The sequence below is a fragment of the Melanostigma gelatinosum genome (assembly GCF_949748355.1).
Source record: "Melanostigma gelatinosum genome assembly, chromosome: 20".
Taxonomy (NCBI): domain Eukaryota; kingdom Metazoa; phylum Chordata; class Actinopteri; order Perciformes; family Zoarcidae; genus Melanostigma; species Melanostigma gelatinosum.
Genome location: NC_136653.1, coordinates 4,331,103 through 4,350,460, shown reverse-complemented (window position 1 = coordinate 4,350,460; position 19,358 = coordinate 4,331,103). Strand labels below are relative to the sequence as shown.

Below are 19,358 nucleotides of genomic sequence, written 5' to 3'. Positions count from 1 at the left end.
TGATCTCCTCCCTCTTGCCCTTCCCCTCCTTGTTGATCTCCTCCCTCCTGTCCTTCCCCTCCTTGTTGATCTCCTCCCTCCTGCCCTTCCCCTCCTTGTTGATCTCCTCCCTCTTGCCCTTCCCCTCCTTGTTGATCTCCTCCCTCTTGTCCTTCCCCTCCTTGTTGATCTCCTCCCTCCTGTCCTTCCCCTCCTTGTTGATCTCCTCCCTCCTGTCCTTCCCCTCCTTGTTGATCTCCTCCCTCCTGCCCTTCCCCTCCTTGTTGATCTCCTCCCTCCTGTCCTTCCCCTCCTTGTTGATCTCCTCCCTCCTGTCCTTCCCCTCCTTGTTGATCTCCTCCCTCCTGCCCTTCCCCTCCTTGTTGATCTCCTCCCTCCTGCCCTTCCCCTCCCTCTTGCCCTTCCCCTCCTTGTTGATCTCCTCCCTCCTGTCCTTCCCCTCCTTGTTGATCTCCTCCCTCCTGTCCTTCCCCTCCTTGTTGATCTCCTCCCTCCTGCCCGTCCCCTCCTTGTTGATCTCCTCCCTCCTGCCCTTCCCCTCCCTCTTGCCCTTCCCCTCCCTCTTGCCCTTCCCCTCCTTGTTGATCTCCTCCCTCTTGTCCTTCCCCTCCTTGTTGATCTCCTCCCTCCTGTCCTTCCCCTCCTTGTTGATCTCCTCCCTCCTGTCCTTCCCCTCCTTGTTGATCTCCTCCCTCCTGCCCTTCCCCTCCTTGTTGATCTCCTCCCTCTTGCCAGCCTCCATGGCGGGTTATTCGGATCCTGCCCACATGATGGATACTGGCCGGACGGGAGCTTTTCCAGGTAGACTGACGCACTGCAATGCTGCACTAGAACCAATGCTAACACGATGCTATGATGATAACAGCAGTACTAATAATGGGCGCTTCATAAACCTCAGTTCAAAATGTCATTTGAATCTTTTACATGGCAATAGTCACACATGAATCATTTTAAAACAAAGTATTTCAAGCCATTCTTTATCAACACTGAAAGAAAGTAAAGGCACTAGCTCGTTTGACATTATCTCTGCATGCTTCACGCGTTCTACTTGTTAACTCAAACACTGATCGTTGTCTGGGTTTAGCTTGAGTAGTGTAAAACTACTATGTGCGTATGTTAACGTAGGCTGATAGTCTACAGTCTGTCATTAGCACGTACCCTGAACACAACAGCTCCCAAACCCTGGAGGAGCACACTATTACGTCCAATGAGCATAGCTCTTGGTTTTATCAATCTATGTGTTGGTTCACTCCAAATCGTTTACATTATTCCAAGAAATATTTTGAATGGAGAAAAAAAGTACTTTCGTTCAAAACCCTAGTGGGAAGAATACGAGAGCTAACCGGTGATAACGCAGTCAAAGAACGTCTGAATGGACCTGCAGTGAGCGACCTGCAGTGACCTCCAAACAGCAGCGTCACACAGTCAGCTGATCCCAGCGCTGTAGTCTTCCATATTTGCGTCTTTTATGAATTATTCTCTATTCTCGATTTGGTAAATGCTGTGTTAGGAAAAGGGGTTGATATTGTTTCCCCTTCAATCATGGAGGATCGTTAAAACAAACATCACGGTATTTCACCAGCCAAATGTCTCTGCTCCTTACATCGCCTCTCATTAAAGCTGTCGCTCTCCAGACCAACAACTGGTCTGGAGTCTGTGCTCGCACACACACACACACACACACACACACACACAGTATGAGGCTGAGCTGTGCTCAGATGAGCTGGGTATGCCAGCCTCGGCTCTCTCTCACTGTTGCCCTAATGAGACCTGTCGTCTCAGAATTACTGCTTCCGGCTTGTACTCTGACTCTCTCTCACACAAACACACACGTTCCTATCATAGCACACGTACGTTGACTCTTCTATGATATACAAAATAACCCAATTTCCATGAATTTAGCTTTCACCTCGCAGCCTCAGTCTTGACTCGTCTCACTCGTTCACGTGTTTTGAGACAACACACACATATTCCTGATCTCACTCAGCATGTCTCACACATGCTGTCCATGCTGAGGCCACATATACAGAGCAGACAGAATACTCAGGAGCCGTATGTGTTGTTGCTGCTGCATCTCTGTCATACAGCCCGTCTCCTAAAGATGACGTTCCCGTATTACGAAGCTGGATTGTCTATTACGTTTCCAGGGAACTAATTGGGTGACCACTGTGATCACTGGGTTAAGAGGTCGTCTGGCAACCGGAAGGTCAACGGTTCGATCCCCAACTGGGACGTGTCACGTGTCGAAGTGTACCTGAGCAATACAATGAACCCCCGGCTCCCCGAACGCCTGTCATAGGCAGTCCACTGCTCCCTAAATACAGGGATGTGGTCAAATGCAGAGACAAATTTCCCCCGTAAAGGGATCAATATAGTATAACAAATTAAAAAATATTCTCCCGCAGGGGGGAGGATGGACTTTCACCCAGGAGACCTATGCTGATATGAAACATGCTTTTGTTTCAGAAACGTTCAACATATCTTGGTTTTTGCAGACATGTACAATGCCAACGTTTTATTCTGCCGACTGTTTCGTGTCATACCTTGACCTCTTTGGCTTTCTTTAGAGTGTTAGTCGACTAAGACTTTATTTGGTGGAGGACAGCCCTAGTGTACTCTGCTGTATTTTGTGTTCATGGTGAGATGAATTATCAGTGCTACTACAGTTGCTCACTGTGCAGGAGAATCCCCAACTCTGACCCTATACATCTGTGTGTCTGCCTGTGATTGTCAGCTTTGGTCAACGTGGAGGTGGGGGCTGCACCCCTCTCGGCAGAGAGGATTCAGAGTATAGCGGAACCCCATCACGCCACACCCGCAGTGGGTTCAGAAGCCCCCAAAGAGCACAGCCCCATGCTGCCTGAACCCCAGCCTCCTCGCAGCCCTCTGGACCTGTCATCAGGTAAGAAACACCTGTTGTGTTGTAATGTTGTAATGTTGTAACCATTGATGTGTCCTGTGCCGCATCGTCTCCTTCGCTCCATAGAGGGGTGCCGTACACAGAGCAGCTGGTTCTCTTTGCTTTTCTATAACTCCTCGCACGCACACACACGCACACGCACACATGCACACCACACACATGCACACCACACACACACGCACATGCACACCACACACACACATGCACACACACGCACACGCACACATGCACACACACACACACACACACACACACACACACCCTGTCTCCAATGTGTGTTAGTCATACAGCTCAAGGTCAACGGACATGTGTAGGGTCTGCATCATACCGTGTGCGTGCGTGTGTGTGTGTGTGTGTGTGTGAGATATCCTAGAGAGCGTGGAGTTGTAGTTGTCACCATGCTGTGGTTAGTGTTAACCACTAGGGCCATGCTAATGTCCCTTGCGAACGGTGAAACGATTTACTTTGACCCCCCCCCTTAGTCTCGTGTAATAGTCGCAGGACGGAACACATGAAGGCAGGTCACTAATGATGAAAGCTGGGTTAAAAAACGAAATACCACGAATGTCATGTCATGGTCAACAATCTGCTGCTCTGAGTGTATCAATGTAACAGAACATATGATGCAGTTTATTGGGCTTCTTTTCATGAGGCACTGATCTCACGGTTCTCTCCTTGGTGTTGGTGGCAACACTTCAGTGAATCTTCACATCTAAAGAAACCACCAGAAACCCAAACAACAGCAGGGGGGTGCTGGAACCCTTCTAACGGAGCAGTGCTTCGGTTTACACTGCAGCTAGCAGAGCCTCAGCTCGACTCACAGCGATGACTCATTCACAAACTCTTCAGTCTGTAACAGGTGGAGCAGCAGTAGAACGTGCAGACGGCTGGTGCTCGTTAACCCCTCACTGCCACCCTGAAATGCACTAAGACAGCGTGCCCCTGTGTGTGTGTGTGTGTGTGTGTGTGTTGTGCACAGTCTCAACTACTAGGTGACACATGCTGACTCAACAATGCGGCATCCCCCCCCTCGTTTGCATATTACAAGAGGTGGAGTGTGGAACAAATCCCTGAATGGACTCACTACCATTGGTCTGGGTGGCACCCTGATGTAGATCACAGCTATGAAGCAGATTTACCAAATGTATTTAACTAACCAACATTATGAATCCCTTACTGGCCCTAAAAGGAGTTACAGTATATTGCAGTTTTCAAGCAGATCCATTCTTTTTTAATCTTCCCAATACCGTAATTAAACTGAGAACAACTCGATCTGTAACTGGTCATCAGAAGTGAGCCAACATATGTCATGGACTGTTCAGTTCCGATAGTTATTGTTACATTTATCTTTATTAAGATACAGCTATTGTGACAATTCACTGTTAAAGATTTTAGGACACAAATCATATCCTCATTGCACAGTTTTAAAGGAGACGTTTGGATGTGGGGTTGATTGAAGGTACAGGCAGTGTGTTACCTGCAGTAGTTGGCGGTTGGTGCGCCCACAGTTTAGAGGAACTAACAGTGGTCGAACGACTCGCCTCCATTCATTTGTAACGATTGAACACCTTTGTCCGATAACTCCTCACTGTACAGTTGCCATGCAAGAGGAGTGTACAGGTGAAGATGAGGCCCACTGTGGTGTGATACAGTAAGGAGCGGCTACGTCAGCCTGTCATGCTGCTGTGGGAGGTTGGGAGCAAGCAGAACAGCGGTGTGACAGTTGCCTGGAGGCATGGGGGTCTGGATCCTTGAGCATCCTTGTACCAGCACTCTGGGTTAGTAGTTCAGGTCCCTGATATGCAGTGCAAGTGTTCGCATAGTGGACGGTAGAACACTGCTTTTAAGCACGCTATTGATTAGAATATTACTTGTTGAATGGTTTTCACCACTTTCTCGCTGGGTTTGTATTTGAAAGAGGTATCGTGACGTCCCAAAATTTCAGTATCTGAACATACAGTGGGAAGGAGTGTTGACCCTTCAGCCTCATGAGGTTGTCCGACTCAATATTTAGTCATTCTCTTCTATTTAGCTGATATTTCTTTCTGACTCTCCCAATTACTGCACATACAGTACGGAGAGGAGAGTTCTGTCAGGGGTTTAACATGAAACATCCTCCAGAGAGTAACTGTACTATATGCGGCCTGACGGATGCTCCACTTTAGCTCTTCTTCTGTGTGTGTGTGTGTGTGTGTGTGTGTGGGTGTGTCTATATATATAACTGAAAACTAGAAACAAACTGGGCCAAAGTAGAAGAACAACCCTCAGTGGGCAATTTCCCCTCTGCTTTAGTTCCCTCTCGTCTACCTGAGCTTCCTTTTACAAAGTCTCCTGTAATTGACCTCCTTTTCTATGGGACCATGAAGCAGTCTTAGTTTTTGTGTTTGTCTCCATGTACATTGGACAACAGATCTCTCCAACAGATCTGCACACACACACACACACTCGCACACACCTGACTCGCTCTCTGTTTTGATTTCAAACAGAAATCTCTTGCTGCCCAATAGTTTGAGCGTTAGCATGCACCGCTCTAGACCCGGAGGCTGCGGTGGGTCAGTACCTCTCATCTATATCCTGTAATGTAGTACTCTCCAGCATGCTGGTGTCTGAATGTGGATTCTCATTGCCCCAAGCATTCATTCACTCAGCATTGACACAGAAGGGATTTTTAAGACTTGAAATTCAGTTTTATTCAGGTTTATTGTTTTAATCAACAAAAACCTCTGTGACTAAAGCGTGACAGGTCCACCTCTGCAGAGGGTGTCGTGGTGAAGGCTCAGTTTTCTCAGAAATATCAAAATAACAACTATAGTTTTAAATTCTCAAAAGAAAAATCTTTTGCAACAAAGATACATTTTCAGTGTGATGATCTTCTTTGTTATATTGTTTCTGCCTCTTTGTCTGATACACGTGTCTCTGTTTGAGTTAGACTGATGGAAGACATTCATACACACAGAGCCATCTCCCCCGCCTTTAAACTCTCCCCTCTTCACCCACAACAAGGTGCTTTAGACTGCTGGCCAGACGAGGCCGGCTGCCTGCCCACAGACCTCCCTTTCAGCCCCAGCGTTTCCACCGTGATCAGTCGCCACGCCGGCCATCTCACCGTTAGCCCCGACGACCCACCCGAAAGTTGGCCTATCAGAGAGAGCACTGCCTATGCTGGGGGCGACGAAAGGGAGGGAGAAGGGTCAGACCGAAAACAGAAGAAGAAGAAGAAAAGGCGACAGAAAGATGAGGGATCTTATGAGCCCCTCGAGAGCAGGGCTCACCCTGAGGTGCAAACGCAGGGAGAAAACACTCCCCCAACAGAGGAGTTCTACAACCGGATTGGCCCAAGGCGGGACAGAGGAGACGGTGGCTGGGAGGAGCAACTTGGGAAGAGTGGAGGCCGGGGGAAGAAGGGTAAGAGCAGGAAGAAGCTTCCGGAGGAGTGGGGAGTGACGGCAGAACCGTTTGTCCCTTCGGCCGCAGCGACCTCTCAAATTACAGAGGAGGTGATGATGGATGTAGGGAGTTCTGTTCAGGCAAACACGGAGGCCTCGTTTGCGGACAAGGATGCCAGCCAGAGCCCCTGGAAAAAGGATGTATTCCCCGAAGAAGGCCTGGTCCCTTCCCCCCTGTCTCAGGACCTATTCTCACCAGCAGCTGCTTCCATGAACCCACTGGTGCTGAACAGCGAGCTGAAAGCCACAGCGGCTCCGTTCACCATGCCCTCCGCCACCAACAGTGCAAAACTAGGCTCCTTCCCCATGGCTCCTCGCCCTGGTGATCCATTCGACCTCCTGATGGATACTGAAAATGCAAGCTCAGGCAACAGCAGCCAGGTCTTTCCACCCGGTGGTGACATGGTTGAAAGTTCCCTCCAAGAGCCTTGTGTGCGTGGCACGCCTGAGGGAGACACCTCTGCTTTCAGCCCCGCCTCCCAGCCAAGCCCACGGCTTTCCCCGAAAGGCGAGGTGTTGGCCTCGGCCCCACCTCTCTCACCCTCAGATGCTTCATGGCTCCTGAACAACTCCAACATGAGCAGCAACAGCCAGCTATTTGACTTCAGTGAGGTGAGCGCTTCAGGTCATCCTTCAACCTTGGGGTTGTCCTTTGACACTCCTAGCCCAGCCCCTCTCCGCTCCCCCAAAACCACAGCGCAGGAATTCCAACCTAAAGAGCATAAAGATGCCAAATCGGCCCAGAAGCAACCCAAGAAGTCTCGTTCTTCATCCTCCTCCTCTGTAAAGAGTCCCACCTCCCCAGGGGCAAAGAGTTTCCCTCCACAAGCATCCCCCGCCACCAGCCCCTCCTCCCCTCCACCAGTAAGCCCAGGATCTGGTCTTAACCCGACAGCTAAGCCCTTCTTTCCCAGCTTTGCTGATTCCATGGAAGAACCAGCCGTGGTCCCTCCAGTTGCCCCCATCATCGAAGGTTGGTTGCAGTCAGCCCCGGACGAAATAGAAGTTAATCATACAGTAACTAAAGACTAATCACGCATGGTTTATTATCATGCATGGTGTTTTCATCCAGTTAGAGTCTTGCAGATAATTGCAACCTAATTCAAAAGCCATTTTGGGCAAAATCGATTGCTTGGGTGTCTTGTACTCATTCGGGGTTAGATGAATTATCAAACCCTTGCATGGACACATTGTCTATAAACATGGCTGGGGCTCTTTGGACTGTTTCTGAGTGACTAACGCATGGGCTCAAGTGTTGACCAGTTGAGGCTGTGGATTGGCTTGACTCTAATCTGTGAGTATCTCAAATCCAAATGATTCACTGCTGGGATGTTCTCATAATTAACAGTGTTGCTGTTGACGGGTGTGCTGCTACTAACCAATCATGGAGTCTTTCTCCTTAGCGACACCCTCACCAAATCCAACCCAACCTCCTCTTCCTCTCTCCTGTGCAGGTGATGTGTTAACACTGTAATCATGCTCTGTTTCCTTTGCACCCGGGGGGGAGGTGTCACTCTGTTCTCTCTCGTGTGTCCAATTAATGCCGTTTTCCTCACTAGCCGCCTGTTACTTAACAACTTCTCCCAGAAAAGGATGTTGAAGGAAAATGTTTTGTTTTGTGTCACGTTAACACTCCCTCTGTTGTCACTCATCAACAGTTCACTTTCTGTTGTGTCTCCTCAGTAGACATAACCTTTCAAATACATCAAATGCTCATTGTTGTTTTTGTCGATTTTACTTCCATGTTCTGTGATGACTGCTGCCTTGGCTCCTCCTCCATCACAGGTGAGTCTTATTTTAATTCCTTGTGGCTTTGTTGAATTTGTGCTGTCCATTATTCTTAAGACGAGTCACTGGGATGATTAGAGAATGATCGACAGGAGATGCGTAGTTCATGGGTAGTGTTTGAAAGCTCAGGAGACGTCTGAAGAGTGTCTCTTTGATGACGTTAGGATGGAATCTCTGGCTTCATCGAGCCATAAGCTGCGATGTGCACGAGAGCAGGTTGCTCCACATCTGTTGTGAGACTTTGTTTTCCAACCCGTACCTATGATTATGAGCTTTAGGTGATGATGAAGAAAAGTCAATTGACCCTTTGCTAAGTCATAGCGTAGCAATGGCCAGTCCCGAACACAACCTTTTTTAAGTTGTGTTCTGGGGCATGTGAGGAGGATAAAGTTTGTTCCCATCTGGCCTGGGGATGCCTTTGGGAGAGGGAGGAGCTCGGAGAAGGATATCTTGGCCACCTTGCTAGTTGTGTAGCAGTGTGACTCATTAAGAAGAGGTTTCTGCAGACTGGGAAATAATAACGTTCATGCCGCAGATAAGCGGTTAAAAATAGAACAGTTTGACTAAAATCAGTGTTAAAAGATTGAAGAGAGTCAAAAGGGAGCTGTTGATCAGCGTCATGTCCAGCTCTTGTTCTAGTGTCGAATGAATTTGTTGCACTGTTACTCGTTTAGGAGAAGAGTTTTCTGCAGACTGGGAAATAATAAGTTTACAGGAAACCGAAAATAGAATAGATTGACACTTTGTGCTTAAGTGTGTGGATGTGAGCTGTATATGTAAGTGCATGTCGGTGTTGTACATTTGTGTGTATCCATGAGTGTGTGTGTGTGTGTGTGTGTGTGTGTGTGTGTGTGTGTGTGTGTGTGTGTGTGTGTGTGTGTGTGTGTGTGTGTGTGTTGCTGGGATTTATGGAGATGCAGCGTTCCAGTGGAATCATTTCCTCTCAACGCTTCCCGTTGGAGGCTGTGAGGAGGACTGAGTCAGCCTCCAGCTCTCCACAGGAACAGCAGAGTGTCAAACATTACCATTCGGCAGCTTTGATCAATACCTTCCGCAAGAACAGGAAGGGCTCGTATTTACGTAGTGTTTCTTTCCACTTCCATGTCGCATGGATGACAATATATTGCAGCTTTGTGGATGTAAAATAAATGTCCTTTATGCGCACATTGTTTTTTGTCTGGATTTTGAGTTACGTGTGTGTGCGTGTGTGTGTGTGTGTTTAAAAATGTGTGTACACATGAGAAAGAGAGCATGACAGAGTGCAGCTGGCTCTGTCTTGGCCTCTGTAATGAGACCAGGGGTGGGTCTCTGTCACCACGAGTGGTATTTAAGCCTCGTACAAAAGATAAGAAGCCACGTGGAGCACAATAAAGAAACGCTTTGGAGGGTCACAGACAGGGGAGTACAGTACAGCGAGGAAGAGGGGGGTGCACATAGAAAGAAAAGGCTAAATCCATCATAAATTGGAGTTTGAAACAAAGAAAGGCTTTCGGATACTTCTGAAACATATTGTCTGTGTACCACAGGTAGAGAGAGGGGCAAAGGATAAAGGGTGAGGAGAGGAGGAAGACTTGAGGTGGATAAAGGAATATGAAGAGTTGAAAAGAATGCTGACAGGGAACGGATAAGGATGCTCGAAAATTGCATACCCATACTAAAAAGAGTGTATTTCTTCAACTACAAGGTCTATTTGAATAATTTTGATGTTGTAATAAAGGTAACACTTGTGATATTTGTTCATATGTGTAAAATCAGTGTACATGTCACTGGTTAACAGTAAATGAAGATGGCACACAGCTCAAATTGAAAAGTTTCAGGTTCGCCTGAAAAAAAAGCACTGAAAGCATGATTATCTCTTTTGAATGATGCTAACGAAAGTTTAAAACTCTCCCAAATCACAGCACAACAGGTGAGCAGTCTCTCTGCAAAGTCTGACTTTGATAAAGTGAAGCAGAACAAAGTTAGAGAGGTTTTAGTACAGAGAGGTCAGGCGAGGTCCACCAAATTGAAATTTTGGAACCATTTGTTCCATTGTAATTTGATATACTATATAACTATATATTTCACTTGTTTTATCACTAATAGTGTTCAATCTGTCCAAATACAGCAGTTTGGCATCATGTTGAGAGCCTGAATCCTCTCTGAGCCTGTGTCTGTCTGTCATCCATGGGATTTCCTCGTCTGAATTCCAGTTTCCCTGTGTGTATGTGGGCCTTTCTCAGCCTATGATTGGTCGATTTCAGTCAATAAACCCTCCGTAGATGCGCCAGAGTCCCCACAGTCGAGTGGGGGTGACGTAGTATTGATTGACAGAATCGTTAGCCAGTCAGAATCAAAACCACGCCTACCCTCGCGTAGCGTAAAATTCCATTAGCCGAAAGTCAAATCCCTACCCCCTGGTCTTTCTTCCCCTTTCTTCAGGGAACAGTTCAGAGACACAATAGAATATACGTCGAACATATTTGAATCAAAATAACTGGGGATTTATCCGTTCTTTTCACGGAATCAGCTCACAGCTCGCAGTTATGATTTTTAGTGGTGAAGCGGTTTGTGCATATTTATTCAAATTGAAAAGATGTATGTAGCACGAAGTTCACTAGGAGGATATTCAGGCCACACAGCACCAGCACTGCTCCTTCTCTCAGACTGAGCTCAATCACAGGTGCCAGCCGGTATAAAGAGCACAAATATACCACCGCTGTGGACCTGCCTCCCTGCACAGACACACATACAGTACACATCTGAGTCATCAAACTATTTGAGGACAAACACAAATCCTCAAGAGGCAGGCATGCGTGACTATACTGTATCAGCGGTCTATTTGAACCACATAGTGCTCTTCACTGTTGTTTGGGCTCATTTCATTGGGGAGCAGGCTGTTAGATGGTAGCCCAGAAGGGACATTTGCACAGTATGGTCCCATCACTCAACTGGGGTGAACTAATGGCTTTAGACGGCTTTGGGGGAAGTGCTGGGTTTTTGCCTCGTTGGCGAAAGTACGACAGCTAACTGTGGGACAAGACCACGAGTCACTGTTTTCAGAAGGTGCACCATGCTTCAGCAACAGCGTGAACCCATAGAGAGATGGCTCCGGGCCAGTAGTGTGGGCTGTGCTTAACGCGTCATACATTTTGATATTAACCTTTTAAAAAGGCAGTTGTAGTTCGCAACATTCTCTGAGTTTGAAATGTGTCTTCTGCATGGAAAACTGCTCTGAATGCAGCACACATGTTGTATTCATGCTGATTTTGTGAGATTTATTGTGAGAATGTCGGCTTTTAGGTTTTTAGGAAATAGTCATTACCCGTTTCATGCTTCAACAGTACTTGAATAACTCCACAAGAGTAGTCCTGGTTCCAATAATAACCCCTTTTTAACTTCTAGAAATCAATTGTAAATGCTGCTGGTTGAAGCAGCACCCAAACCATCTTATTGCTGTTGTGCGAATTAGTCAAAGACTATCTTTCTTGATTGTTTTCTTACATCCTGTTCAGACTTCCACAAGCACAGAGCACGTCATGAAACTGTTGTGACAGGCTGGATACCAACCCCCATCACCAGTAAACAGAACTTTAGGAGTTGAATTTGGTGGAGTTGCCCTTAAATGTATTATTCCACTAGACTCTATTGCAGTCATCCCATCTATATAGTCTATACACATATAGTTCATCTCCTTTGTGCTCTTCTGAAGCTTTTTCTCCTAAAAAGAAGTTGACCTGATTTCCTATTTAGCATAGGGACTTGATGTTATGAGCTTTGCTTAGGCAGCAGGTTACAGCAGGAAACAAACAAATGCAGATTCTTCATTACAGAATGGCCGATGTCGGAAGCTGTCTGCTGTCGTGGTTTAGCCTCTGGGGACAACGACCAATGTTTCTGGGGTTCTGGTGGAGCCAACAGATATCAGGATCAAGATTTCCTCTTTCGTGCGCCGGTCATTGTTTACGGTCCAATTAGCAACTCCAGACGCCAGAATTGGAGTTGAGCTTTGTTTCACAAGTAGCCAGTTTACACTCAGTTAACAGTTTGTTTTGTATCTGACAAAATGTTGAATCGTCATCAGGATAGGCGATGGCTCCGCCTCTTTTTGTGCTCCACACGGACTGTTTACTGTTCATGCAACCAAAGCCCGCTCAAAGGTGATTGGTCAATACTACTCGGACTACAGAACGCCTCCGATACCCAAATCAGTTTATAGAGACCACAGAGGGGCACACTGAAAAAACAACAGCGTTGGATGTTCAGAGATTTAAAACAATTCACCGGTGTGAAATGAATAATAATTATTGCCTCTCAGACGGGCGGAAGAAGCAAGATGTTGTTACGCCACCGCAGAACAAAGTATCTTCCCCCGAGGCAACTCACATCACGAACGCTTCACCAGAAGCTTTTACTGCTCAGACAGATGATCAGAGCAGGCAGCACTGGGCACCGCTCGCCCTTCATGCCTCAGCAGCTGATGGAGCTGATGGAACGTCTAATAGAACTGTGCTAGAATAAAAAGCTCTGATTGGAGGGAAACATACACACACACACACACACACACTCTCACTTAAGGCAATCCATGTTGAAATTCTTGAGGTGATAATGAAGCTATTAACAGCGTCGTTATTTGTCCCTTTAGTAATTTGCTCCTTCAGGCTGACGTCCTCGCTGTGAAGCAGTCACACACCAGACTGGTGGACTTAAATTCTAGACAAAATGTTGATAAAGGTCAAAATGTTATTTTCAAGTTTCCGGTGGTGGACAGATAGACACTAACAGTGCCCTCGGGGAGGGACGAGAGGGAGGAGACGAGCAGGGAGGAGGGAGTTGCCATAGAGACTAAGGATCTTTATGTTGCCCTAGGAACAGCAACAGATGCTGGAGGTAATGAGACGCTGCACTGATGGTACCGGTTCTGTTGATGGAGACACACGACTATGAACTGGACCTAAAACAGTTGCAACTCTACTGTTGCATTATTTCAGATCAGTATGAATCATTATATCATCTCACCTTTAACTGATACATTCTGTTCTGGAATTGTGTAAATACCAGTTATTTTATACATTCTTCATAGTAATTGATACCACCATCCATTTGCAGCTACCTGCAGCTACCTGCTACCAGTTGGCTCATTGTTTCCTGTTAGCAAGATGTGAAAACTGTAATCGTTCGACAGAATCACTGAGCGAGATCCTTTAGCAGGACCAGGCAGTAAAGAGGGGAACAAATACCAGTCGACCAACAAGAGCCTCAGAAGCCCACATTTATTGAGCAAAAGAAAGATTCAAGTGTATTTTTTGAATTATAGTTTTACAGAACAATATTGTATGTCAACTCTAAAATCTTTCTCTTTGATCCACAATAAAACCAACAGAAGAAAGGAACCTGCACTCAACAGTCATTGTGAGGGATGTCTGATGGCACAGCTTTTACATGTTACTGAAAAATAATTTAAAAAAAGTTACCACAGTATCTGATGGAGGATATTTGCTGAAACTTTTCAAATTGAAATCCTTTACCTCCATGTTTATACTTGGACCCATTCTTTTCTCAAGTCATGCGTCCTGTTATCCAAAAACACAACCTTTCCAGTGTTTCCTCCCCATTTACTCACATCTAGAGCACAATGATCACACTAACACACCTTATTAACTGTCATTGGGAAACAATAATCCCGGTCGATTTAGAACTTCAAATCTCATCCCCAGATCCAAGACTAACTGCGATATGGATCTCTCTTTTATCAGTTTTGCTCACTCCATTGAGCGCATCAGTGACCACCTTAAAAGACATTTTCACTCATTGGCCTTAAAGTGGACCTGGCCTTACCTGCTCCTCTGTTCTCCTCTTTCTTGAGTCGTTGAACATGTGACTTTGTATTTCGCTCTTCTGTGTCCTTGTTCTCGCTCTAATCTTCTCTGGACTGGGCAGCGCTTTGAATCAGCTCTGTGGTGTTTGAACTTGAGCTCAGTGAGATGGTGTTGGGTTGTAACTGTTTCTACCAGCAGTGATGGCCTTTAGGCTGCTGCTACTGTATGTTGCCATGACAATAGTGCAGTGAAGACTGCTGCTGCTGAGGTCCATCTCCTCTGTTACGACTGGAAGTCTGAAGAAACAGATCAGAACACAGACGAGCAGAGCTGGTAAAGGGCTGCACTGCACACATCTCAGCGGGAGGCAGTCAGTCGCAGCACAGCCTCCAGCATCTTAATCATGCAAAACAAGTAAACAAGACGGGCGCTGGTGCGGTGTACCAGTCTGTGAAATATGGAGCGATGCTAAACCAGCAGGCAGCAGGGGGCCGAGATGAGACAGGAGGCAGGAGGCAGGGAGACGGATAACACGTGGTGGACGTAGTGCCATCAAAGAACAGTCAACCACACATTCTGCATTGAAAGTTCCTGCCATGCATGTGTCGGGTTATATTGGAAGTAGTGCAGTGTGGCGCTTTCGGAGTATGTGGCTGTTTTCGGTCCGGGCGGATCGCTTGCTTCCTTGTTTTGTTTCCTACAGTGTTGTCGGGGCACGTACCCGTTCGGAGCGTGTTTTTCAGAAGCCGCTCTACAGTCTGCGGCCGGCCTTCACAGGCTCATTGACTGCTCCTCACCTTTCTTCTGCACAGAGCGCTGTTTGCTTGTTCATTCAAAGTTTATTAATATTGAACGTACCGCACATCCTCGGGTCCCCAGCAGTGCACTTGCCGAGGTGAAGTAGATCGGATGAACGAGTCTCGAGGTATGCGGAGGACACGCAGACGTACAGACAGAGATTCCTTTACAGTTGGATGTGTCGAGACCCTTTCACCATTCACAGGTTGCTGTAACAATTGAAAGCTGTATTTTGAAAAGAAGAGGCGAGTGATAGATGGGGGGGGGGGGGGCGTGACTGAGCTGTCACTGGTGTGAGAATAATCTTCCAGCAGTCTGGAAGAGGAGCAGGATGGAGTGATGCTGGAGCGCTGCCGGATGAGTGTCTGGCTTTGACACAAGTTGACTAATCCTGGAAATGGAATTGAAATCCACCTGAGGCTTAATACAGAGCTGACTTAGTTCCACAAGCAGGGACCTGTCTTTGAGAAGTAACACCAAACAACCAGTCTGCCACCTCTTCTTCATGCATCATATCCATCTTCGTTCTCCTTGTGCCTGCTCATCACCTGCGATTCATAACAGCGGTCAACGTTAGCGGGGCGTCGCTCGCTGTGTGTGAGAGAGAGGGAGGAGAAGGTGGACTCTGCATGTTATTAATAGTAATTCAAATCTCAACATCACAAATCAAGCTCCAAATGTTGATATTAAAGTTAAGACAATACTGTTAAACAGAACATAATATTGTGATATTGTGAAAGGGAGGCGATGTTTGAATAGAGAGCACATTGCTATCAAATAGACACTGAGCCACGCCGCCGCCCATACGACCTGCCATCTCGAGGAACCACGACGGGGCATATGAAAATAGAAATGATCGACCAAACAACACGTAACATAAACATGGATTTACAATTTTCTTTTCTTTTTTCTCAGGTGGCTTAGATATGATATAATACCTTTTTATTACCGTGCACTAGCCCAATTTCCAGATGCCCCCAATCATCACTTAAATACCAAAAATACACAGTTAATTCTCTCTGTTGTTGTAAACAGAAGCAGAGTTTATGTTTTCTTTTGTGCATCAGACACAGAAACTGCACAGGGTTAGGGAGAGTTAGTGGAGAGGTCAATTTTTTGGCCAGAGGCTCAGATTCATTCATTATGAATGATGAGCTTAGATTAGGCAGCTGCTTCGTAGGGAATAGAAGGAGCCGATGGGTATCATGTCATTAATTAATCAAAAGGAATGACACTCCCTCTCCTCTCTCAAGTATTCAATATTCATGCAAAATTTGAAATGATGACAATAAATGACACATGGCCGTCTCCCAAGCGGACCGGCTGGTCAACGCTCATGGGCATCCAAGGGTGTCGTCTGAGCAGCGCTTTGTTCATCTCCTGTGACACGAATGTCCAGCATCGGATAGAATTTGTTCTGACATATGAAATCAAATACTTCTTGTCAGCCAGATTCTTCTGGCCAATAAGAATTTAAAACGATATGATGAGTCCATAAAACGCACCGCATCGTTAAAGACTACACCACTAGTCGTTCCCGATCTCGTTGACTTTGTGACCCCTTTCAACGTAAGCGTGTCTAGTCGGGGCTCCTTGTCACCTTTCGGATGTCTGGATGTTAGAGAAGAGACATCTTCCAGCTCCACGTCTCACACCGACGCCACATTCACTTGAGAATGATGCTTAAAACACAAAACTGCACCAAAACGACAATTACCAACATAAAGCACCATGTTCTGAGCAGACTAATTACGAAATAACAATTTAAAAAATAGCATTTGCATTTTGCAACATAAAAACTGCAAACTTGACACAATACTCAGTCCAGCACCGCATGCTGGGGAATGATGGCCGGCGCTGCACACAATGCTAGAGCGGTGCTGTGTATCAGCCAGTAGAGACATACACATCACTTACTGTTTTGTTAAATAGGTGCCCATGGTGGGAAGCCTACCTAACTGTATGAAGTAGTTAAAATAAGCTCCAACCCGAGCAGTTACAAGAGCAGAATGCTGATGACTGATGTATTGACAAGATAATAATGTCTTATCAGTACTTTTTTGGATACTTTAAGTACATTTTGTTGGTCATACACCTGCACTTCTGATTAAAGGCACAATCGTGGGATTTGTCGGCGGCAATTGAAAACACAACATTCAAAGTTTGCCCCCCCCCTCCCATGATCAAGGAGAAGAGCCCGCCCCAGATTCCCTCTCGTTTTAGAGCGAGCTTTGTCCGCTTGGCGTCTCGCCCTCGCTATATTCGCCTTTTTCCGGCGCTGTGTCTGCCGTTTTGTGGCTTCCTCTCGGACGCACGCCTCAAATCTTGCCCCCTCTGGCCACGTTTTTAGTCAACTTCATCTTTACCAATTAATCCTGCATCTGAAAGTTGTCTCATCATCTCTTTGTCTGCATGCGTGTATGTTCTGTATGATCGTGTGTTTTTCAGTGTCTGCTCCTATCAGTCCATCATCATGTCTAATTAAGCCAAATACATCCGTCGTCCACCACTCTGTCACCAGACTGGTTTCTTAAGAACTCGCTTTATTTCCTGATGACTGTAATTAACACAAAGACACTGAGAAACAGTTTGACCTGAGGCAAGAGGCAGAGTAGATTATGTTGCATATTAATAACCCTCCCCCTCCTCACACACGCGCACACACACACACACACTGTTAGCTTTCAATTCCATCACCCGTCCTTTCTCCATCAGCCCCTGATTCCTCAGACGATACCCCCCCCCCCACCCATCATCACCAAACATCCCCTCCAACCATCTTACCCCCCAACCCCCCATGTGGCTGGAGCCCGGCACGCTGATGAGGAGCCAGTTGCCATAGCAACATGAGGCAGTTGCTTTGGCGACTAATGTGGAGAGGGGCTACGGAGGAAACAATGGATGTTTAGCGAGGATAGGGGTGTTGTGACGGGCTGCGAAGGAGATGCCATCGAGCTATATTTAGACATCACTGAAGAATCTGAATCCCTCCGTCATCCATTCCTCCAACACACCCTGCTGAGATCATCCTCCTCTCTCTCCTCACCTGTGCTCACCTTCTCTCTCTCTCTCGCCTCTCTCTCTCTCTCTCTCTCTCTCGCCTCTCTGTTTTTAGGCCACAGCAAAGGAATTTCTCACTTCTTTTAGCTGACTTGCTGTCTGGCAGTCTCAGATGTAGCACAGCTGACGAGTAACCTGCTTGGGAAAGTAGAGTACAACCTCATTACAAGACAATAGGGCTGGATGATGGACAGACAGGAGAGAGATGAGCACTGCTTCAGAAACGTGTAGAGCAGGGCTCTCAAACTCATTTTCACTCCGGGCCACATCAGCATCATGGTTGCCCACAAAGGGCCGGTTGTAAATGTCACTACTCGTAACATATTGTTAAATAACTCTCTGCATTCACAGTTTAAAATAGTCTTCAATGTACTCACAATACATTTCCATGTTAAATGTACAGTAACCAGCCAAAGAGCTGCTTCTATGACTGTTTAAGTATCTCATAATTTTGACTGTCAATCTCATAATTTTGACTGTCAATCTCATCATTTTGACTTTCAATCTCATCATTTTGACTTTCAATCTCATCATTTTGACTTTCAATCTCATCATTTTGACTGTCAATCTCATCATTTTGACTTTCAATCTCATCATTTTGACTTTCAATCTCATCATTTTGACTGTCAATCTCATCATTTTGACTTTCAATCTCATCATTTTGACTGTCAATCTCATCATTTTGACTTTCAATCTCATCATTTTGACTGTCAATCTCATCATTTTGACTTTCAATCTCATCATTTTGACTTTCAATCTCATCATTTTGACTTTCAATCTCATCATTTTGACTGTCAATCTCATCATTTTGACTTTCAATCTCATCATTTTGACTTTCAATCTCATCATTTTGACTGTCAATCTCATCATTTTGACTTTCAATCTCATCATTTTGACTTTCAATCTCATCATTTTGACTTTCAATCTCATCATTTTGACTGTCAATCTCATCATTTTGACTTTCAATCTCATCATTTTGACTTTCAATCTCATCATTTTGACTTTCAATCTCATCATTTTGACTTTCAATCTCATCATTTTGACTTTCAATCTCATCATTTTGACTTTCAATCTCATCATTTTGACTGTCAATCTCATCATTTTGACTTTCAATCTCATCATTTTGACTGTCAATCTCATCATTTTGACTGTCAATCTCATCATTTTGACTGTCAATCTCATCATTTTGACTTTCAATCTCATAATTTTGACTTTCTATCTAGAATTATGACTTTCTATCATAGTTATGACTTTCTATCTCATAGCTTCGACTTTCTGTCTCATAATTTCGACTATGGGGATATTTTTATTATCAAGTCTAACTTAAAAAAAAAAAAAAAAAAACCAAAGTTTAAACTTTTTTTTTTTTTTTTTTGCTGGCGGATTCGCAGGCCACATAAAATAACGCAGCGGGCCGGGAGTTTGAGACCCCTGGTGTAGAGACAACAGCCAGAAATAGAAGATATCAATAGTATATAATAGAATAATATCAACTGGTATATTGACATGTTTGCTGTATCTCCTCGGCCTTCGAGACATGAGAGCAAC

The 19,358-nt window shown here is 45.7% G+C and overlaps 1 protein-coding gene across 5 annotated transcripts in view; it reads left to right on the top strand.

Moving 5' to 3' along the window:
• LOC306794072 (uncharacterized protein) overlaps positions 1-19,358 on the top strand; it is a 98,584-nt gene that overhangs the window by 45,076 nt on the left and 34,150 nt on the right. For 4 of the 5 annotated variants that reach the window (XM_079291959.1, XM_079291960.1, XM_079291961.1 and 1 more), the window contains 3 exons: positions 736-801; positions 2,735-2,902; positions 5,924-7,339. In XM_079291959.1, coding sequence (XP_079148085.1) covers positions 736-801; positions 2,735-2,902; positions 5,924-7,339 — 1,650 coding nt within the window. The remainder of the gene's footprint in view (positions 1-735; positions 802-2,734; positions 2,903-5,923; positions 7,340-19,358) is intronic. The other variant, XM_079291962.1, reaches the window with a different exon arrangement.